Source organism: Trachemys scripta, chromosome 7 (assembly GCF_013100865.1).
Source record: "Trachemys scripta elegans isolate TJP31775 chromosome 7, CAS_Tse_1.0, whole genome shotgun sequence".
NCBI classification, from domain to species: Eukaryota; Metazoa; Chordata; order Testudines; family Emydidae; genus Trachemys; species Trachemys scripta.
In genome coordinates, this window is record NC_048304.1 from 126,417,923 (window position 1) to 126,441,468 (window position 23,546).

The following is a 23,546-nucleotide window of genomic DNA, read 5'->3' on the forward strand; positions in this document are numbered from 1 at the left end:
CCAGCCCTTACCAGCCCCAATATGGGGTATTCACACCCCTGAATGATATATGTTCTGCCAACATAAGCTGTAGCGTAGACATGGCCTTAGACAGCTCAGCCAAGGGACAGCTCACCAAATGGTAACTAAACACCTCAGCAGAGAAGGGCACCTCCTGAATTGAAGAAAAAGCAGGAGCTGAATAACTTTACAGAACCAAAAGCTGCCTCTCAAACAGGAAAAGGGAAGAGAAGAGTCTGGATTCTCCTGTACACAATGCCCAGCTATAGGAAGGAGGAGAGCGTCCTGGGCCAGCGAATGAGGATTCCCGCCTCTCAGCCACTCCACCTAGAGAGGGTGAGCAGACCCAGCTCTGCTGAGTTCAGAGGTTGCAGAAGGACAGAGCGATTAATAGATTCTAGAACTGGAAGGGACCTCGAGAGGTCATTGAGTCCAGTCCCCTGCCCGCCTGGCAGGACCAAACCATATGCTGTTCAGTGCCTTGGAGCACAGTCAATGCAACTGAGGAAGAGCCGGTGTCACTAACTCTGATGGGCAAAGGCCCTTCAGCGGTCATGTGGCCACATTCTGCAATAGCTGCACCTCCTGAGTGGTTTCAGGGTGCCCCAAATAAAGTGCATTACTCACGCAGGCTAGGAGTCAAGAAGCCACATCTGACCAAAACTGATATCTGGCTGGGCCTAGCTCCCAGATGAGCCCTCAAGTAGTGAACCTTATCAACCTGATTATGGCAGACTTCATTGCAGAGGGCTGGAAGCAAACAAGCAGGATACTCCAAAAGTTTTCTGTCTCCTAAAAGTGATCTCTGCATTCTCCCAGACTGAGTTTCAGCCAGCGGCCTTGGGGCCCCAGGAATGAGTCTGAACTCAGGCACACATTTTTAGCAATTTAGGGTGATTAACCATTGGAACCAACCACCAAGGGAAGTGGTGGATTCTCCATCTCTTGATGCAGATGCTTTTCTGGAAGATATTGTAGTCAAACACAAATTATTGGGCTCCACACTGGGTCACTGGGTGACATTTTTTGGTATTTGTTATATAGGAGGTTAGACTAGATGTTCTAGTTGTCCCTTATGGCCATAAATCTATGAATCTTTTAATCTAGGCTCCCCTCAGCATAAGGGCATTATATTAGGCAATAGGGTGGGGACAGTTCCTCTTGCTTCAGCTCCAGCGTAACTACACATGGGAACCTGCTTTCATTTCTGGGCACCTCGTTACCAGAAAGATGCTGACAAACTCAGTTCCCCAGACAAAGAGAGGCAGTTGGATACCACCACAATGCTAAAATAGGTTAGAGGGGTAGATGGACAGAGAGACAAACAGGAGGGAGACCCAAGAAGAGCAGCAACGATGATCGGGGGCAGAGAGAAAGATGAGAACAGCTCAGTACTGTAAGCCACGTTCAGTCCTGGCTCAGCAGGTACAAACCCCCAACTCCCTCTGAAGGCAATGGGAGCTACACCCATAATTTGTGGGGTGAATTCAGCCCCATAGTGCAATACGGCCCAGGCAAGTGATGAGCATGGAGGGAAATAACAGTCTGCAAATATCTGTTGTATAAACACCACGAAGGGAGGAGTTATTTCAGGTGATAGATATCAGGAGTATAGACTAAGAAGGAAGTGGTGAAAGAAGAGAGAGAAAACTTAGGCCGAGTTTCAGGCTAAACTCTCTGCCAGGGGATGGAGCCGATTGGGGCACAAGCTCCCACAGGATGGGGTGGAAACCCCACCGCTAGGGATGAAACGTTAGTAAACGGCACAGTACAGAATTGTACTTCAGTGGCTCTTGAGGGAGGGACTGGATGGGACCCAAGAGTTGCCTTCCAGCTCTGGAATTTAAAAAAATTGATGTCCCAAGGACTAGCTGATGAGGCACATGGCAGAGAAGGGCTCTGTTAAAGGGACCTTTGGTCTGAGGCAGTAAATTCAACCACACACACCAGAGTCCAGTGACTAAGGGATGGGACATAAACCAGAAGGGTTAGCTCAGTTCTTGGAGAGGTGCAGCCCTTGAGTCAGCAGCCAGGTATGGGGAGAAGGCATCAAGCTGTTTGCTAAGGGAGTGGTACACAATTTATTGTAGAATGTGTGATGACTTGCCATGTGGCCAATGGGCTAATCTATTTTATGTAATGGTGCCAGCAACTCTAGGGTCTGCCAACCAAAGAGCACTCCTCGTGAGGGTGTGCGCGGATGAGGGGGAGAGCCAGAGCCAGCCAGGTTAGAGATACAGTGTACTGGGACATTGCCACGTTGGATGTCTCAATTCCCCATTCAAGAAAACCAGCATCCTGATGGAAGGAGGCAGGGGTCAAACTGGAATAAAACAGCAGGGTAGTCTGCCTTAAGTGCAGGGACTGGACTAGACAACCTCTCGAGATCCCTTCCAATCCTACGATTCTATGATTCTTCCAGGCTCCATCCACTCAAGATGCTAGAACGAGACACCACCCAGTGGACAGTGAAGATGTGCTCCAAGGGCAGGGACACTTTACTAGAATCTGTGGGCTTGGCTGCCCTGCAGGGGGGGTTCATAAATTTATGGAGTCTAAGGGCAGAAGGAACCATTAGATCATCAAGTCTGATTTTCTATATATCACTGGCAATTCATTTTCACGCAGATACCCTTATATTAAGCCCAAATACTTTAATTAGATTAAAGCATTTCAGTCCTCAAGAGACTAAACTGTTATGTGGCCACAGTTGGAGACCAGGAAAGACCAAGATAATACCAATGCCCAAGACACTTGAGATGGCAGGGAACTGATTAGATGAAGTATGCCCAGATGATCCTAGCAGGCAATCAATGCACATGCAATGGAGGAAAACCCCCAAGAACCCTGGCAGTCTGAGAGGGGTAAAAATTCTTTCCCAGCCCCAAATCCGGTGAACAGATTGATGCTGAGCAGGTGAGCAAGATACACCAGCCAACCTCCTAAGACAAAGGATTCTCTGTATCAAGTCACACCACTGATCCACCCCCATTCGGGTCCTGCCTCCGGCAGTGGCCAATCTCTGGAGCTTCAGAGGTGGGGAGAACTGAGTGTATCAGGGAAAAAAACTTCTTTCTGATCCCTGCGGTTAACCAGTTAATGACATGAAGCATGGGATTTTATTATAGTTTATAATAATTATCATTATAATTATTATAGCTTATAATGATTGTTATTAAACAATCACTTTGTAAGCCCTAAAAGATAATAAGGTGATAAGGAATAGCCAGTATGGATTTGTCAAGAACAAATCATGCCAAACCAACCTAATTTCCTTCTTTGACAGAGTTACTGGGCTAGTGGCTAGGGGGAAGCAGTAGATGTGATATTTCTTGATTTCAGTAAGGCTTTTGACAGTCCCACATGACATGCTCATAAGCAAACTAGGGAAATGTGGTCTACATTAAATTACTATAAAGTGGGTGAACAATTGGTTAAAAGACCATACCCAAAGAGTAGTTATCAATGGTTCACTGTTAAACTGGGAGGGTGTATCTAGTGAGGTGCCACAGGGGTCAGTCTTGGTCAGGTACTATTCAATATTTTCATTATTGACATAGATAATGGAGTGGAGAGTTTGCTTATAAAATCTGAAGGTGACACCAAACTGGGCAGGGTTGCAAGCACTCTGGAGGACAGGATTAAAATTGGAGGGTTTGACAAATTGGAGAACTGGTCTGAAATCAACAAAATAAAATTCAATAAGGACAAGTGTAAAGCACTTCACTGAAGAAGGAAAAATCAAATGCACAACCACAAAATGGGGAATAACTGGGTAGGTGGCAGTACTGCTGAAAAGGATCTGGGGGTTAGAGTGGGACACAAATTGATGTGGACAAACTGGAGAAAGTCCAGAGGGGAGCAACAAAAATAATAAAAGATTTAGAAAACCTGACCTATGAGGAAAGAGTAAAAAAAAACCTGGGCGTGTTTAGTTTTGATGAAAGAAGGCTGAGGGAGAGTGTGATAACAGTCTTCAAATATGTTACAGGCAGTTATAAAAAGGACTGTGATAAATTATTCTCCAGGCCCACTGAAGGTAGGACAAGAAGTAATGGGTTCAATCTGCAGTAAGGGAGATTTAGATTAGATATTGGGAAAAACTTTCTAACTACCAGGGCAGTTAAGCTCTGGAACAGGCTCCTAAGGGAGGTTGTGGAATCCCCATCACTGGAGGTGTCTAAGAACAGGCTGGACAAACACCTTCCAGGGATGGTGTAGGTTTACTTGGGCCTGCTTCAGCTCAGGGGGCTGGACTTGATAACTTGTTGAGGTCCCTTCCAGCCCTACATTTCTACAATAGTCATCATCACAGTGCAGAGCTGCAAGTGTTATGATCACATTGAGGAGAATGCAGAGCTCCTGTTCTCTCAGTAGACCCTCAAGGAATGGTCAGGAGGATTCACAGACTCCAGGGCCAGCCAGACCCCCTACCCCACCACAACACATAGGCCATAGACTTTCTCTCAGAAACTCGATTAAAGCATATCTTTTAAAAAGATATCTAATCATGCTTTAAAGACCTCACTGATGGTGAGTGCACTTTCTCCCTGGTAAGCTGTTCCAGTGTTCACCCACCCTCACAGCTAGTAAATCACATCTTATTTCAAGGTTGAATTTGTTTAATTTCAACTTCCAAATATTGCATCTTCCTATGCCTTTGTCAGGAAGGTTGAAAAGCTGCCCAACTCTGAGATCTCTCATCCAAGGGTCAGGGCCCAGAGCAGTGATCAAATCCCCTCTGAACCATCTCTTTGGTAAGTTTAGACACTCTCTTCAACTCCTGGGGCTTGGCTCCCCCACTGAGCTCCGCAGGATGGGTTCTTCTTTTGCAGACTGGACTCCCCCTTTGTGGAGCTCAGCTGCCCCTTGGCTCTATGGGTCAGACCAGTATCTCTCCCACACCATCTTCACATGACATTACACTGAGCCATCACTCACAGCAGATTAACATAACCTCCCTCCCTTTAGTGCTTTGATCAACAGTGAAATAGTTTACAATGTTGACATTTAAATTATTGTCATTAAGCAGCTGAGTTATCCTCTCTAATGATTTGGAGTATCTGTCTGTACATCTTATGAATTTTCAATCACAGAAGTCTAAGACTGGAAGGGACCTCAAGAGGTCATCTAGTCCAGTCCCCTGCACTCATGGCAGGACTCAGTATTATCTAGACCATCCCTGATAGGTGTGTGTCTAACCTGCTCTTAAAAATCTCCAATGATGGAGATTCCACAACTTCCCTATGCAATTTATTCCAGTGCTTAACCACCCTGACAGTTACGAAGTTTTTCCTAATCTCCAACCTAAACCACACTTGCTTCAATTTAAGCCCATTACTACTTCTCCTATCCTCAGAGGAGAACAAGAACAATTTACCTCCCTCCTCCTTGTAACAACCTTTTATGTACTTGAAAATTGTTCTCATGTCCCCCCTCACTTTTCTCTTCTCCAGACTAAACAAACCCAATTTTTTCAAACTTCCCTCATAGGTCATGTTTTCTAGACCGCTAATCATTTGTGTTGCTCTCCTCTGGACTTTCTCCAATTTGTCCACATCTTTCCTGAAATGTGGCACCCAGAACTGGACACAATACTCCAGTTGGGGCCTAATCAGCACCACATGTAGAGCGGAAGAATTACTTCTTGTGTCTTGCTTACAACACTCCTGCTAATACATCCCAGGATGATGATTGCTTTTTCTGCAACAATAACAAAAAATCAATTTTGGATGATATTGTGAAGTTGTTGCTATGAAAATTACCATCTCATGAATGCCCCTGTATGTCTCTCCACCATGGCCTAGCAAGGTGGTGTCAGTCTTCCCCAGTCCTTTACTTATAACATCCAATCAATAGTTATACTAAAGAGTAACTGCATTCTAGGAGAAATCCTGTTTTATCTGACCTCTCAAAGGGATGAAAGAAAGTGGGGGAGTGGAAAGTTACCAAACAGAACCCAAGCCATGCACTGCAGCAGAAGAACCTGGATGACCGAAGCCCAAAGAATGCTCTTGAATGGTAAGGAAACCGAGGCAGGGAAATGTGTGTGGCATTTATTATTTTGTATGGCTCTGTGTATTTATCACACTATTAAAGAGCAATAACTTGTTAAGAGTTCTGAGTAGTGTCTGTGTGCTATGCTACTCAACTACAATGGGCCACAGAGGGAGTTAAAATGTAACCCAAAAGGTTCACTCCTTCAAAGGGATTCTGGAAGAGGATGTGTTAAACTATTTGGGGTATCTTGGGGGTCAGCACCGGTATTGGGAGCTTAAGGCAGTTGAGCTGAGGGGCTCTATTTCCATGACGGGGTAGCAGAGAGAGTCAGTGACTAAGACATACGCCAGAGAGGTCAAGGGAGGAAACAGTGCTGCAGCCTGCTGAGACCCAGGGAAGCTTAAATACACTGGAGGATCCAGAGGCTTGGATTCCCCCCCTTGTAGTCTGGTGGGTGGCAGGCAGAGGGAGCCCAACCAGACTGGTGACATCTCCCTGAACGGGGCAGTTGCTACTTCTTCAAGCTGTCTGTAAACTCAGGGAGGCAGAACTGAATCAGCTATATTCAGGCCATGATCTGAATGTTTGCTTCACAACCATAAGGGCTACAGACTTTTTAATGAAAGCCAAGATTCTGGAACATAAGATGGCAGCCTCAGAAAAAAGGACCAGTGTTGACTGTTATTGGGAGCAGGTGCAATTCAAGAGAGACAAAGGAACAAATTCCCTTAGAAGCGACTCCCCTTCCAACAGAGCGAGAGAGCCCTGGGAGAGGACCCACAGCTGGACAGGACAGACAGGCTGTAGTGTACAGGGTTCTGTTGTCAGGGGCCCAAGCAGCAGGGAGTGGAAAAACTGAGAGGCTGTCATGAGCTATGGATCATCTACTAGAATAATTCATGACCCACCCTTTTGAGAACGGGGGGCAGAAAAACCACTCCAGAAGGAAGAGAGTGGGGCCCTCACCTGCTGCCCCTGAAAAGGGGGAAGAGAGAGGAAGTTTGTAGGGAACTGTAGCCCATTGTAAGAAGCCCAGACAACACAGTGAGGGGCATGGTGTAAACTAAGAGAAAAGAACAGAGCGGAGTTCAAGGTGATGGGCTCCACCTCCAACCAAGCAAGCCAGGCAGCTATGGATGAGAAGCAAGGTACTTTGGGAGGATTTGGGGACAGTGGGTAGGCTCTGAGGAGCTTGGGGGGAGGGGGGGGTTGGAATCTGATGGGGCAGCAGATGCACTAGCAAAGCTGCATGTCCTGTAGTAGGGAGAAGTCCAGCAGTACATAACACTGTCCCCAGACGGTGTGCGTTTTCTCCCAACAGGGAGATGGGGCGACAAGGTATGGGGCGACAAGGTAATGGAATTTCAGCCAGAAGAGGGTCACAGAGTGAACACTGCTACAAAGATCTAAGCCAGGCTCCAGCCACATTCCTCCTCCCCTGGGACGAACAGCATCAGCACGTACACACTACCTTGCAAACTCAGTCCCAGTTTGCTACCAGTACTCTAAAATACATCTCACGCCTTGGTCCCTCTCAGCTGTTCCTGCTTCCCTGGACTTTGTTTACTCTAGGGAAAAAATCAAAGGCTTAATTCACCCCCAGTGCAGGTATTAGTGTAGATCAGGCTTGGGCATTTTTACCACTCTCTTGTCTAATACTCAGCTCACTTGAGCCTTACAGGCTGGCTGTCCAAACCTGACGCCTGTTTGAAATCAGAGTTTTCCTTCTCCTAGGTGAGTGCCTGCCAAGCTTCACCTGCCCACTCTCTTTCTAACCCTGTTGGGAGAAAACGCACACAGGCCCTCTCTGCACTACAGCCTCTGCCGTCACTCCCACAGGTCAGCACTTTCCCAGCATAGCCGCAGTGGGGCTGCTACCTCCAAGGAAGAAGCAAGGCTCCAATAGTTTCCCCAAGTGCAGTAGCCACATTCTCCAGAGCTTAGCCATGCTCCTACTCTCCCAAGGCTCTGGGTTAGTTCTTTCCTCGGCTCCTCCCCATTTAGCATCAGTTGTGCTGCTGCCCTTTGAACACTCCTCCATTGTAATCTCCCTGCCTTCCGCCCTGGGGAAGCTGCAGGCACAAGACGGTTCCATGCAAACGTCAGAGCTCCAGGCAACTGTGAGCTCAGGAATGCAAACAGAGCCTGCTCTCCCAGCTGCCTCCGGAGAACAGATTCCAAAGGACACAAGCCAGTAGCTAGCTGCAGCCTCCAGCCCTGACAGCTCCGACCAAGTTCCTACTCTTTCTGATGGCTGGAAAGGAGCCCCACAGAAGATGTAACAATATGCATCTGATGAAGTGGGTTTTAGCCCACAAAAGCTTATGCCCAAATACATTTGTTAGTCTCTAAGATGCCACAAGGACTCCTCGTTGTTTTTGCTGATACAGACTAACACGGCTACCCCTCTGAAACCTGTCACTATGAACACAGATTCTCAAACACCCCTGCAGTCCCAACAGGGTGCTTCACTAACCAAGCACAGTTCCCTGCATCCCTGAGCCCCAGGGCCGCCCAGAGGATTCAGGGGGCCTGGGGCAAAGCAGGGGAGTTGCGGCGCTTGTACTCACCCGGTGGCGGTCCGGATCTTAGGTGGCATTTTGGCAGCGGGGGGCCCTTCAGTCGCTCCGCATCTTCGGCAGCACCGAAGGACCCGCCGCCGAAATGCCACTGAAGACCTGGACCGCCACCGGGCCAGGGCTCGCGGGGCCCCTGTGGGGTCCAGGGCAAATTGCCCCACTTGCCCCCCCTCCCCTCTGGGCGGCCCTGCTGAGCCCAGAGGGCAGTTCTTGCCCCAGCAGATATGCCCCTCTTATGTCCTCCCCTCCCCCACTCCGCACATCCACCCACCCACCCTCACTAACCTGTTCTCAAGCAGGAAACTAAACCCCAGAGGGCTGTTGTGCCCAAATCAACAACAGATATCAAAGAACAGTAGAATAATCCATTCAACAGTTATGCAGTCTGCACCCTCCAGCTGTGAATTTAAACCTCACAAGCTATGCAGTCAGTACTTGGATGGGATTCGTCTAGGGCAGGGGTCGGCAACCTTTCAGAAGTGCTGTGCCGAGTCTTCATTTATTCACTCTAATTTAAGGTTTCGCGTGCCAGTAATATATTTTAACATTTTTAGAATGTCTCTTTCTATAAGTCTATAATATATAACTAAACTATTGTTGTATGTAAAGTAAATAATGTTTTTTAAATGTTTAAGAAGTTTCATTTAAAATTAAATTAAAATGCAGAGCCCCCTCGACTGGTGCCAGGACCCGGGCAGTGTGAGTGCCACTGAAAATCAACTTGCGTGCTGCCTTTGGCACGTGTGCCATAGGTTGCCTACCCCTGGTCTAGGGAAAATTTAGGCACTGCAAAATATAGAGTTGGCGCTGTCATAAGCAAGGGGCATTCCTCCCTCTGATATCAGTGACCAGCTCACTACCAGGGACAGCTAGGCTGCTAGGTGTCATCTTTTGAAATTCAAAACCACATCCCTGATCTCTCATGGTCTTAAAAATCCCTCCTCTTAGGGAAATGTCAGAGGATCAGCCCTGGTGTCTTTGCCCAGTGGAATTCTGCAAGGTGGTAATTGGCCTCCCTACATTTCCAAATGGATACAGTATCTTTCTTCTCTTCCTATCTCAAACTGCTGCATAGCATGATTGCTGTGAGCTGCTATTAAATAGGTGTCAGGTTCCACCCAGGGAGGGCTGCATGGCAGAGTTGGGGGGGTGGTTCCTAGATACAGTTACTGAAGCACCCTGGAAACTAGTAGGGTGAAGCACTATAGAAATGAAAGATTATCAGATTAAATACCCAGTGAGTCACAAGTCACCACCAGCTGAACCCAGCCAGGAGTCAGTCAAAGGCTAATAGGGATGGACAAAGCAGGGTCATAGCTTGCTACCTACCAAAAAAATGAAAAGCAGAAATGTGGTCTAGCAGTCTGTGCAGGGGGCTGCGAGCCAGGCCTCCTGAGTTCTAATCCTAGTTCTGAATCTCACCCAGAACTCTGGGCAAAGTCCCTTCCTCTCTCTGTCTCCGGCAATGATTCTGACATGCAGTGATGGTTATTTAACATTTGTAATGAGCTAACTTTGAAAATGTCATTCACTCATAGTACAGTGAGAACAGCCTATCTGCTGTGCAATGTATTACTACAGCTCATGGCAGGGGGCTGGTCTCGCTGGTAGCTCTGGTGTTGGCATGAGAAGTGCAAAAATCCCTTACACACACTGTGTCCCAAGCTAATTCCCAACCAATTTTGTTTTGTACCTTGCTTTTCCTTCCTGGTCTGAACAAACTCGCAGTGCCTCAGGGCACTAGGGGCTGTCCGCCTGTAACAGCTATTCCGCTGCCAGGAGTCCGCACCACTTGGTCTCTCGTCCTCGTGCTCCCAGGTCCGGCTCCAGTCTGAATGCCCCATATGTTTCCTTGAGTATCCATCTCCCAAACTCTCCACATCCAGCTGCCTGTGCTTTGTGGCCACTTTCGCTGGCTCCCCAAAGCCACTGTATTCCGCATCCCACGTCCTGGGCTCTCTGCTCCAGATGTCTGGTCCCAGATTAGACACCTCACAATTTTCACTGATTCCAGCCAGATTCCTACAATCCGTAACACAGCTCTTGGGTTTCCTACAGGGCTCAAAGTCCTGGTTTAAATTCCTGAGGCCCATATTCGGGCCTTCCCACTTCCTGTAGCCCCCAGAGTCTACATCCCTGATATACTGTCTTTCTGTCTTCCTAGAATCTCTGTCCCCATCTGCTCTCCTGTGGTCCGTATACTGAACACCTCCCTTTCTATAACCCCCATAGTCTTCATCCTCTTTATAGTGACTATCTGTCTTCCTATACTCCTCCTCTGCTCTCCTACGGTCGATATACTTAGTATCATCTTTCCTGTAATCCTCATAGTCCCCATCTGCTCTCCTGTGATCCATATACCGAATAACTCCCTTCTTATGATCTCCATAGTTTACATCCTCTCTATACTGTCTTTCTGCCTTCCTAGAATCTCTGTCTCCATCTGCTCTCCTGTGGTCCATATACGGAATATCTCCCTTTCTATTACTCCCATAGTATTCATACTCTTTATATCGGCCGTCTGTCTTCCTATAAGCCTCATCTGCTCTCCTACGGTCCATATACTTATTATCATCTTTCCTGTAATCCTCATAGTCTCCATCTGCTCTCCTGTGGTCCATATACGGAATATCTCCCTTTCTATTACTCCCATAGTATTCATCCTCTTTATATCGGCTGTCTGTCTTCCTATAAGCCTCATCTGCTCTCCTACGGTCCATATACTTAGTATCATCTTTCCTGTAATCCTCATAGTCCCCATCTGCTCTCCTGTGATCCATATACCGAATAACTCCCTTTTTATAATCCCCATAGTCTTCATCATCCCTATACTGGTTTACCACCTTTCTGTAATCCCCACAGTCACACTCCACTCTCCTAAAGTCCATATACTGACTTTCTCCCTTCCTATAATCCCTGTAGTCCTCATCTACCCTCCCATGCTCCATATACTGGCTTTCTCCCTTCCTATAAGGCTCACACTCTCTGTCCAGTGACCGGGAGTCCACATACTGCCGTTCTCCTCTGTATTTGTCATTCCAGCAATGGTCTCTGTAGAGCTTGTCCAGGTCAGTGATGTCCCGTCTCTTCAGAGTGCTGCAGTCCTCATATTCCCAGCTGAGGAGCCGGGGCTCCTGCTTTGGAACTTTGGCCCCATTTCTTGCCCGGGGGTAAGTGCACATGTTTCTCTTGGCGTGGAGAGTGCCCGGCCCTGGTCAGCTCCAAGAGCCCAGGCCTGGCCTGCAGCCACCTCTCTCCAGCGCTCCAGGACTCTTCCTGAGTAACTCTGGACGCTCCCTTCTGAAACTCTCTGCCTGAAATTCACTTGTAAGACTTTAACCTTCGTACCCAATCAGCAGCCAGCTTCAGCCTCTCCCACCTGCTGCCCGAGGTAATTAGTAACCAGCCTTCTGTGAGCTGGGGCTGCGGATTGGATGGGCTTGCCCTGCCCAAACCGGCTTCTCTGCTTTGTTATGTTGAAGGCGGCAGCCAGCGACTTCTCCGAAGGGCCCTGCAGGCTGCTCAGAGGCAGGGAAGAGCTGGCACTGGGGCATGAGGTAGCCACACACTGAGAACAGCACACACCAACGTCCCGCCCCCGGGCAGAAAAAGAGAAACAAGCAGGGCCACAGGAAATCACAGACCAGTTAGCTCCTGTGGAGTCCTCTCCCACATATTCCCAGGGCTCTCCCTAGCTCTCCCTGGCCAAACTCCAGGGGGTTGCCTTGATTACTCACCCACAGAGCAGAGTCATCAGCTGCCAGGACAGAGATGAGGCGCAATCAGGCCACACAAAGCTCTTCCTGCAGGGCTGTCCTGGGGTTCTGCTGTAACATGAACTGGGCAGCGTCTAACATGTCTACACTAGAGACCGTGCAACAGCCCAGCTGTACCGCTGCAGCTGCACCAGTGTAAGGTCTCCCGTGCAGCTGCCCTATGCCGACGGGAGAGCGCTCTCCCATCAATGTAATTAAACCATCCCCAAAGAGTAGCGGTAGCTATGTTAGCAGGAGAGCGTCTCCCACCAAAATACTACGGTCCACACCGGCGCTTCTGTCAGTGTAGCTTATGGCACTCGAGAGGGTGTTTTTTCACACTGTTGAGTGCCATAAGCTATACTGACAAAAGTACTAGTTCAGACACAGCCCGTCAGTCACACAGACAGCGAGAGCTGCCCCATTCAAGGCACAGTCTCTGCCCTGCTCCAAATTAATGATTGACATATTCTCTCCTGCTCTGGCTTCCCAAAGGGAACGTTTTTGAACATGGCTGGGCCCTTCTCCGGGATTTCTCCTGGCCTCCCCTGGGAGGTGGCCAAAGCCTTGGGCGGCTTGGAGTAAGCTCTGTCCTGCTCACTCTAGTCTGCGTCTAGCTCCAATTAATGCGGCGTCCCAGGGGACATTCCTGCCATGGTGGGTGGTCCTACACCTGCAGGCTGGTCTGTGAGGCAATGTGAGCCTCTCCAACTGAACAGAGGTAGCTACTGCTTGACATGTCATCCATCTTGGCATTGTTGCTCCTGAAGGACTACTGGCCTGCCAGGGGCCAACAGAGCTGTGCTAGGTGGGCCATGTTCATTCCTTCTCAACAGGCCCCACTAAGGCTATGCCTACACTAGAGACCTGTACCGGCTGCACCGCTGTAAGGTCTCCGGTGTAGCTATGCTGATGGGAGAGACATCTCCTGCTGGTGTAATTAAACCACCCCCAAGGAGCAGCGGTGGTGCTCTCCCACTGACATAGCACTGTCCGCACAGGCGCTTCTGTCGGTAAAACTTATGTCACTTGGGGAGTGGTTTTTTCACACCCCTGACCAACAAAAGTGCTGCTGTAGACATAGCCCTAGGGTTACTGGCCTTGAGCAGCTGGGAGAGGCCTGGGTCCAGGCTGCAGGAACTTCCTTCTGTGCCTCCCACTGCAGGATAGACCGTTCTGACATGGCAGGTGCTGGTCATGCGGCCAGACAGGCTGCTTCAGATTCATCTGCAATCTTCAGTCCTGCATTGGAGCTGGCAGAGTGGGCTACAGAGCTATCTATCTTCCACCTGAGAGTGGTATCTGCTGCCCAGCACTATAGTATCTGAGTGCCTTCCACATCAAATTGACAGCAAAAGCAGTCCCCAGTGGACTCCATGGAGTCTCTGGCTCTTCTCCCTTTACAAGGTGAAAACTCCGCCTCAGAGAGGCTTTGGGTTGTTTTAAAATGTATTAATTTACCTTTATTTTTTAAAGTTGATTTGTGTCAAGGTTTTTGTTTGTTCAAGGATGGCAGGTTGTTTGGGATAAGAGGGGTGTCCACGTTAATGAAAGCTGCAGTGTGATATGCTTTCTCCAGCCCGTTCTACTTAGGGGTTGGGCTGCTCTTGTCAAGGTAGAGGGAGCTGCAGCCACCAGCCTGGAGATGATGAACTTGTCAGCTGCCAGGGCCTGGTCTTCACCAAGAAGAATGGACAGAGTCAGCCTGTCAGGTGGAGATGTTTTTAATGAATACTGAGACAGGGTCAGGCTGGATACTACATTAACTACTGGAGGGTGATGCCCCCAGCTGAGGAGAGGTGGAGGTGGTTAACAGCTCCTCAGAGCAATTGCTTATTCTGACTGGTATAACTTAGGCCTTTCCTAGACTTAGTTTAGCCCAGCTGCTCCTCAGGCACACTACAATCTTCCTCTGGCCCTGCATTACCTGGGAGATATTGGGGTCTGCTCTGGACACAAGGATCCATACAGCAGTGTTCTACTGGCATACTGCTGACACCACCACCTTTGGGAGTAGTTTCCAGAAGCTCTGAGGGACACAACAGAGCCAAATACCCAGAGACAGCTGCACATCAGAACCATGTGGGACCAGTTGGGAAGGAATGAACAAGGCCCACACAGCGCAGTTCTGTTGCCCCAGCAGGACAGGTAGGCCGGTCAGCTGTACTTCAGGAGCAATACTGCCAAGGCAGACAATAGGTCGAGTAGTAGCTGCTTCGGCATCTCATCTGTGTCCACTGTCAGGTCATCGGTCCTCAGTGTGGCCAGCATGGCTCTGGTTCCATGGCCTGGCCTAGACCCACCTGGGAGGGATCTAGGGCCTCAGCAGAGGCAGGTGCTGCTGGAATCGGTTCCCTGCCACCCCCTTGACAGTTGTGCCAGGATGGGGTGGTCAGTGCTGGGGCAGGTGTTTGTAAGGACTTCAGCAAGAAGGGCTAGGATCCAAGGACCACAGGCCAGGGCATCTGCCAGAGGATTTTGGTAATTTCTCTCATCAGAAGGCCCAGGTGTTCCCTTGCTGACCTTGAGCACCTGGGAGAGGCTTGGGTCCAGGCTGCAGGGACTCCCTTCTATGCTCCCCTCTGCAGGACAGACCTAGTTCTGACATGGCAGGTGCTGGTCATGGGGCCAACACTGTTCTTCTGGAGAAGGATCTTCCAGTCTCAGTCACTGCCATGGCACAGTGACTGAGATCCATCAGCCAGATCCATCCCCTGTCCAGGGCAGTGGGGCTCCCACCTTGTCCTTGGGGAAACAGTGCCCTAGCCAGATGCATCCCCCATCAGGGAATATTCCCTCAGGTTCAGCATCACACCAAATCATCTCTCCCTCCCCGGTGCTTTGCAGGCTGTTATCCTCTCTCCCCCAACCCACAGTTACATGGATTTATTCGCTTTTAATCAAGGCCCCATGTGCTCTGAACCAGACAGACCTAAATTCTGCAAGTAGAACCCTGCATTCTGCCGCTCTGCAACAGGAGGTTTGTGGCAGCTTCGTTTAAAAGACGGAATGGAGATCTGTAATTAATTCGGTAAAGAATGCAGACCCCCAGCAGCAGCTCTAGTGCTATTTGTTCTGATGGTGGATCCAAACGAGCATATGCTGTGCCCATGGTTTCAGTGGCCACTAGTGTTTGTGTACTGCTAAGAGAGCTGAATTGCAGAAGCACTAAAGGGGGTGAAGTGGCACCTGGAAGGGGAGAGAGGTGCTTTAGGAGTGTAAGAGAAGCACACAGATCAGATGTTTCTGTTAAAATGGTCAGTAGTGAAACAGTTAACAATATGGATATTTAACTCACCGTCTTTACGTTTCAGAGATAACTCTCCACTGAGAGAAATGGGGCAGGTCTCCCCTCTTAGAGCAACTGTTACAGGTTCTTTGCAGACTCAGGCAGATATCACTGCACCAGTTACTCCCAAGTCACATGGTTAAGCTTTTCTTGACCATCATAAGCATGGGAGAGTTATTTTTTCTAATGGAAGCTGAAATTCTGGGCTCCACAGAATGACAGGTGCATGGGACCCTGCTTTAGTCTTTCCCACTAACTCAGCTCAGATTCACTGCTCTTCTCTACATACTCTGATTTGCCTGGCACAGAGAGGTCCAGAGCGGAACACAACTTCCCATGGCTCTGGAGCTCCATTTCAGGCAGGAGCCCTTCAGCGAGCATAGTATCAGAGCTGGCCAAAAGCTGCCATCTGTCTCTCCACAGGCACTGTCAGATCTGCTGTTTCCAGGGAGTTGCCTTCCTCTAAGGCAGCTCTGGGCCTGCTGCTTCCCCCACAAACAAGGGGAGAGAGGGTGGGATGCAGGGACCATATTATTTCTGAGAGAGAGGGCAGGGCAGGGAAGCACCAGCAACAGGCCTGACTGGTGATGGGGACAGGCAATGGAGGGAGAGAAGGACAGGAAGGAAACAGGGATGAGGAGTGTGAAGGGGGAGCAGTACAAGGGGAGGAGTGGGGTAGGTGAGCCTGAGGGACATACGGAAGGATGACCAAAGGGGGTGTCAAAAGAGGGGGAGGAGATGAGGGAACAGGGAGGGAGCATTGGGGGAACTTCATTAATGAAAATTAGTACAAGAACAACTCTGACAAAAATAGACAAACTTCAGAACTCAGAAGGAAAGAGGAGGAGCCAGTTGCCACAGCGGCCTGGTCAATGGTGGGGCCAGAACCCCAGACACAGAGAAAGGGCCAGGACCTCCCACACCCAGATTTCCAGTGCTGCTGCAGTCTCACCTCTCAGCTCCTGCAACTCTGCATTGAGGCTTTTGATGTTGGAGTCACAGAAATCCAGGTTCTCCAGGGTCTCTGATCTCACCAGCTCATCCTGCTGCTCCTCTAGCATCGAGTTCAGCTCAGCTCGAGTCTTGCCATAAGCCTCCAGGTCTTGTTCTACCTCCCGGATCCTTGTCAGCAGAAAGGGGCACTGACGTGCAGCTGCCCCATCTGAATCCCCCTGGCCCTCCTCTGCCTGTGGCTCCTGCCTGGGCTGGCTCCTGGGCTGAAGCTGTGGAGAGGCCGTGTTCCTTCTCTGACTGCTTGGAGGAGGGAGAGGGGCAGGCCGGGAGGGCCGCACTGAGAAGGAGGGAGAAACAGCTGGGGCTGGGGCGTTGGGGCGAGGAGGTGGAGGCCTTAGGCCTTTCCTCCTCTCCGGCAGCCTCCAGTGGGGGGCACACTCTGGGGAGCCACGCACAATGTCCTTCTCTGAATTGTAGTCCAGAATGGAGAAGTGTCGGGAGACCTTCTTGTCCGACTCAGCTCCAGAGCTAGTCAGGCTCTTCTCAAATTGCGCCAGCTGCTCTGTCAGCTTGTAGTCGAGGTCAGTGCAGCTGTCTCCATACAGCATGGGCGAAGGCCAGTCTGCTAGGGCACCAGGCCATGTATCCAGGCCCTCGTGGGCACCACTGAAGCTGGAAGAGCGGGATTTAGATTTCTGCCTTTGATCTTCCACCCAGCTGGCCAGGTCCTGGAAAAGGGTGCTCTGCCGACCTTCTCCGGGCTCTGCCGCAGCCCAGCTGCTGGAAGAAGGGAAGACTTGTCTCTTGCTACTGCGCAGGGGAGAGCATGGTGCCCATGGGGGAACACCGGGACTTTCTCCATACCTCTCAGGTGAGGCAGAGATGTCCAAGGGCCTTTGCAAGGCCCAAGGGCTCTGGCTGGGCTCCAATTCAACCGCCTGGCAACGGAGTTTGCTCTTGGGCTGGGGAGGGAGCTGAGGGGCGGGGAAAATGCCATTGATAGCCTTTGCAGAGTCAATGGGAAGGGAGCCCACTGTGTTCTTGGGAAGGGGCCCCTGGAGCTCTGTGCTGGGAGGGTGCCCTTCCAAGGATGCAGGCTTGCACTGTCCAATCCCAACATCAGAAGGACCCTCTGACCTCATTGCTGTTTGGGACGAAGTTGTATTGGACTTCCCTTCAACATGGTGTGAGCCCCTGGCACTCAGGTCTTCCCCTTCCTCCCCTTGCAGGGGAAGGGCCCCAGCGCAGGCACTCGCTGGGTCCTGATGGATGGCCATTCCACAGCTGCCTTCTTCCTGCGACTTCCCAGTGCCCCTCTTTTCCCTGCAGGGAGCAGAGCCCTCCAGCCTGACAAACCGATGAGGAAATATGCCACGTCTCCCCCTCAGCATGCCCTCCAACCAGCCATCTTCCAGTGCCCCCACAATCTGGATTCTGTCTCCCACATCAAAATCCAGCTCCTGGGGCTCCAGCGCTTGGAACTGATAGAGGGCAATGCCATACGTGCCCAGCGGCTCCTCACTCCCTTCCTGCCCGCCCTCCTCCTCGGGGGGCACATCTGCCAGGCCATTAACACTGTAACTCTCGGAAGGCCCCGGCCCCTCTGGGCCACCTGTCACTCTCAAGGGACCCAGCAGCTCCACGAAGCCCTCTGGGAAAATCCCGCTTCGACCTCCCAGCTCCCCTGTGAACCAGCCAGGCTCAGGGATATCGAGAATGGTGATAACATCCCCTTCCCTAAAGTCCAGCTCCTCCTCCAGCTGGGCAGAGAGGCTCATCACGGCTCGGGCTTGGCCCAGTGAGTCAGCAGGCACGTCCAGGACAGTGCTCTGAGAGAGCCGGCGGCCCCAGGGCGAGAGGCAAAGCTCCCGCACGCATGACGATGGGAAGAAGCCCCTGGAGCCCCAGCAGCTTCTACCCTGGAGCCAACTGGGGGCTAGGGAGCCACTCAGGATCACCAGGTCTCCTGGGGGAGAATGAGAAACACAGGGTCAGGGACTCACCTCCATGGCAATTTCTGAGTCTTTCCCCATTCCCCTTCCAGGCCTGGTCACCTCCTTCGCCAGCCCAGCCACGCAGAGTGCAGTGGTGGGGCACCTGAGCACACCTACATGGTAGTGGCCCAGCCCCACAGATGACACCAGGGCTGTGGGGCCACCTGTAGACCACCCCAGTGCAGCGTATGTGTATGAGAGATGGGGGCAGGACATGCAGAACTCAGGACGCAGGGTACGAAGCGGGTCCGAGTCCCACAGGTGCAGAGGGGAGGAGCACAAGGCAGTCTGTGGACCTAGAATCCACAGCTCTGTTAGGAAACCCCTCCTCAGCGCTGAGCTCTAGGTTCCCTCTATTTCCCCAGGCACATGAGTGACAGAAAGGGACAGGACGGGGGAAGGGGAGGGCAGGAGCCAACTGGAGGGAACAGAGGTTACCTCTCTGCAGCGACAGGCTCCCTGGCTCCTGGGACGTGAAATCATTGGTGCAGACAAACAGTTTCTCTCCCTGCTTCAAACTGGGAATATCCACTGCCTCCACAAAACTGCTCGGAAACTGCCCTAGAACGAGAAGCAGTTGTCAGCACATGGTCACCCCTTCCCCAGGGGCCCAGACTGTCTCCCCCATTCCCAACTCCTCCAAGATCCACCCCACCCCCCATCACCACCCAGCCTCCCCCGGGGTCTACCTTGACTCCAGCCCCACCATCACTCAGACTCGTCCCACCCCTCTCCAGGATCCCCTCTGGTTGGCCTCATGGCCCACAGAAATGACCATGGGTTTGGAAGTGAGGAGCTCTTGAGGATTTCTGAACATGTTGTTCTTTATTATTTTTTTAAGAAAAATATAGTACCCTCCCTCCTGCATGCCCAACAGACCAACCAACACCCCAGGGCAAGGAGCAGCCCACTTGAATTACTGTGACCTCACTGTCACCAACACCCAGACAGGGAAAGCAAAAATATAATCTTTAGCCTCCGTCTTCTGTCTTATGACAGGGAAGCCCCATGTCAGGATCAGGATGTACTGGTTATAAAAAGAGGCCCCAATCCTGCAATCGGACCTGCCCCCTGGGGTGCTGCAAGACTTGGGTTGTAAGCTACAAAGTGCTATGGTCATGAGAAACATGCCACAGACAGTGAAATCTGGTCTTTTGTGTGCTTTCACCCTATACTATACAGATTCCATGGGGGAGGCCAGCGTTTCTCAAACTGGGGGTCTTGACCCAAAAGTGAGTTGCAGGGGGTCGCAATGTTATTTTAGGGGATCACGGTATTGCCACCTTTACTTCTGTGCTGCCTTCAGAGCTGGGCAGCCGAAGAGTGGTGGCTGTTGGCCAGGCACCCAGCTCTGAAGGCAGCGCCCCGCCAGCAGCAGCACGGAAGCATGGCAATACCAGACCATGTCACCCTCACTTTTGCACTGCTGCCTTCAGAGCTGGGCAGCCAGAAAGCGGTGGCTGCTGACTGAGGCCCAGCTCTGAAGGCAGCAAAGCAGAATACTTACCATGCTACTCTTACTTCTGCGCTGCTGCTGGCCGCGGCTCTGCCTTCGGAGCTGGGTTCCCGGCCAGCAGCTGCCGGTCTCCAGATGTCCAGCTCTGAAGGCAGCACAGAAGTAAGGGTGGCAATACCTCAACCCACCCTACAATAACCTTGCGACCCCCTCACAACTCCTTTTTGGGTCAGAACCCCTACAATTACAACACCCTGACATTTCAGATTCAAACAGCTGAAATCATGACATTTACAATTTTAAAAATCCTATGACCATGAAATTGACCAAAATGGACCATGAATTTGGTAGGGCCCTAATTCCATGGGACAGGTTAGCAACATCTCCAGTGTTTAGTCAGGTGCTCAGATACTGGTGAGATATGGCTCAGATACCGACAGGCTGATTACCATGATGAGGGAAACTGCCCTGTGCAGATGCTCTGGTAGCCAGTAAAGTTGGGTTTACATATTTTTTTCTGGAAAAATCACAGGGATAATGAGCTGGATGCTCTCCTGACATCCTGACATGGTTCTTCCCAATTCAGTGTAATTCAGTGTGTCACTATCCTTAATCTGCAGCACCAGTGGCCTAATACGCACCGGAATTCTAACCAGGCTCTGCTGCTGACTTCCTGTGTGATCTAGACCAAGTCTCTCTGCCTGGGTTTCCCTCCCTATGAATGGAAATAAGAATCCTGCTGCATCTCACACCAAGTTGTGAGGCTTCATTAATTAATTTCCATGTCATGTTAAGTATTATTATGGGTAAGTTGCAGCCGCTCCATTCTAAAGGTCTATTTTAGGCCCCCTATAACTTTTGGTTTGGAAAATTAGTTTGAAAATAGTCAGATTTGCTCAGAGAGAAAGCAGGAAATTCAAATGGTTTTTCTGTTACAAGTCATTAAGAATTAGCCTGATTGACTTTTGTCTGTTTTTTCATCTTTGAGCTAGCAGGACACACCTGGTTACTGCCCCTTCACACTCTCCACAGCCATATCTCCTTAAGAATGTGGGTCCAGGGGGAAAGTACTGTGATTAAGCAGCTGTTGGTGATTTTCCTTGTAGATAGTTTGGGGCCAATGATGTCAGTAGAAGCAGGAGCAGGCTGACTGTGTGTGCATACATATGTGCACACATATTGCCCTCTGTTGGCCACCTGAGGCACAGCGAGAAGATAAGAGTTCTGCAGAAGTCTGCGTGTTTGGAGCTGTAGGACCAGGACTCTGGGTCTTTGCTCTGTTACAAAAGAGGGGAAGTAGCCTCTCCAAAGTTAAGGCTGCAATCACAGTCCTATTCTAAGGTTGATTTGATTCCATTTTGTAACTAGACAAGAACAATCGTCACGTTTTGAGGTGATCTGGTTCCCATCTGACTGAGAGCTCGAATGTTCTCTCAATATTATTATTACACCGAGAAAGAGCTGTTGAGATTACAAGACTTTAAAATGGCCCTTTATGGGAATTTTGGAGCTTCCAATCTTTCTTTATGTCCTTTCAGGAGCCCAATGAAATCATATTCCATCCTGAGCTGGATAGGTCTAGATACCGGCCCGTGGGAGAAGGAGTTTACAGAAGCAGAAGTAGGCGGATGTTGAAGAGACTGTCATGGAGAGGCAGAAGAGCCCAGCAAGCAGGGCATGGGACCAGAGCTCCGGAGACTCGGGGTCTGTTTCTAGTTCCGCCACTGACCCGCAGGTCACATCCCCTCTCTGTGCCTTTGTTTCCCTCCCACCCTTTCATGGCCTTGTCCAGTAGCCTGTGAGCTCGTCAGAGGACTGTCTCTCTCACTACAAGTTGTACAGCACCTGGCACAATTGGGCTCCCACCTACTGAGGATTTGTCTGCACTCAGCGCTACTGAAAAAAAACAAAACAAAACAAAACAAAACAAAACAGGAACAAGGACTGTCTGAAGATTCGACATGAAGCTGACAGGAAAAAATTCTGAGCATCAGATACAGCCCAAGTGAGGGAAGACTCCAGGATCTGGTCAAACAGCTCTGGCCCCTGTATTTGCCATCAGACTGGCCCTTGGCCGAGGGGGAATGTACCCAGATGGGGTAACTGACCTGCCTGAGGTTACCTAGGACAGTGGTTCTCAACCTTTTTCCACTTGCAGACTCCTAAAAAATTTTGAATGGAGGTGTGGACCCCTTTGAAAACCTATTATCTGTATCTACAGTTGAATTCGGTTCGGTTTTCAGTCTGTCTTTCGTGGACCCCTGCAGACCAGCAGTCCTGAAACGTTTTTGTCCATGTCCCCCCTTACCTGTTCTGCGTCCTCCCCGGAACCACGGTCAGGAGCCGGGGCCAGGAGCGGGGCTATGGCTGTGGCCGGGAGCCAGGGGCCGTGGCTGGGAGTGGGCCCGGGGTCGGGAACTACGGCCAGAAGCGAGCCCATGGTTGGGGCCAGGAGCCAGGGACCACAGCCGGACCTGCAGCTGTGGCTGGTGGGGAGAGCAGGGCTGGGTGGTGCTTCCTCCCTGCTCCCCTTGGGGCTGGCCTGCGCCCTGCCGCGTCCCCCCAAAATGTTCCTCCATGCCCCCTAGGAGGTGTTCCCCATAGTTTGAGGACCATGGCCTTAGAAATAGTCCGCAGACCACAGGGTGAGAACCACTGACCCTAGGAAACCTCCATCTCTGTGGGTCCTGCTCAGTACCTTTCAGCTCTTACCTGTGACCCCCTCCTTCTTCCCAAGGAGCCAGAACTCGTCTACCACCCGCAGCACCTCTATGACGTCCCCCACAAACAGGGGCAGCTCTTCGGAGACGCTGGGGCAGAAATCAAAGACAGCTCGCACCACGGATCCAGCCTCCATTGCTCAGGATCTGCAGGACAGGACACAGACAGACTCAGTCCCTCAGGCTAGACACACGGCAATGACAGAGTCGCCAGAGAGAGACAGAACAATGAGCGTGGTGTAAATGCTGAGACAGACCAAACCCTCTCCGAGGAAAACAGGGCAATGACCACACGGGGGCCCCGTGCCTGCACTCCCTCATCCCACAGGGACCAGAGCTCATTGCAGGGGGAGCTGAAGCCCATATCAAGAATGGCTCGCCGTGCTTTAGCTGCCCTGTCCCATCTCTCTCTGGACCCTGGTGCCAGAGTGTGCACTTATTCTGAACTCAGGGGAGATAATCGGGAAGAAGCAGAGAGAGATGCTGGAAATTAATTCCTGTCAGAAAGGAAATAAGAGGCGGGAGAGGAAGCTCCCTGCTTCCCTGACATACCAGACTGGGCACACCGCCTGCCAGGAGCTGCACAAGGGACCTGCAGGCAGATAAACAGCAGCAGCAACTTTACCTTGCCTCTGACAGTCATATAGAAGAGGTACAGGGCGCCGCAACACCCATGGACGTACTGCAGAGCCACGGGGGGCGCACCACCACCCACCTGTGCACTGCCAGAGCCATGGGGGGCACAGGGCATCACCAGCCCGCATGCTGCCAGAGCCACGGGGGGCACCGGGCACTGCAA

General features: G+C 50.8%; 1 protein-coding gene across 2 annotated transcripts in view; it reads right to left on the reverse strand.

The window, feature by feature from the left end:
• The window catches only part of DNMBP (dynamin binding protein), a 41,862-nt gene extending 18,799 nt beyond the window's left edge, over positions 1-23,063 (reverse strand). Inside the window, exons 1-3 of one of the 2 annotated variants that reach the window (XM_034776153.1) lie at positions 22,740-23,063; positions 19,010-19,132; positions 16,576-18,543 (exon numbers count right to left, since the gene is read on the reverse strand). In XM_034776153.1, coding sequence (XP_034632044.1) covers positions 16,576-18,543; positions 19,010-19,132; positions 22,740-22,884 — 2,236 coding nt within the window. In that variant the 5' untranslated portion in view covers positions 22,885-23,063. Of the gene's footprint in view, positions 1-10,272; positions 12,512-16,575; positions 18,544-19,009; positions 19,133-22,739 lie in introns of those variants that run through there. The other variant, XM_034776154.1, reaches the window with a different exon arrangement.
• Between the last annotated feature and the right edge of the window lie 483 nt (positions 23,064-23,546).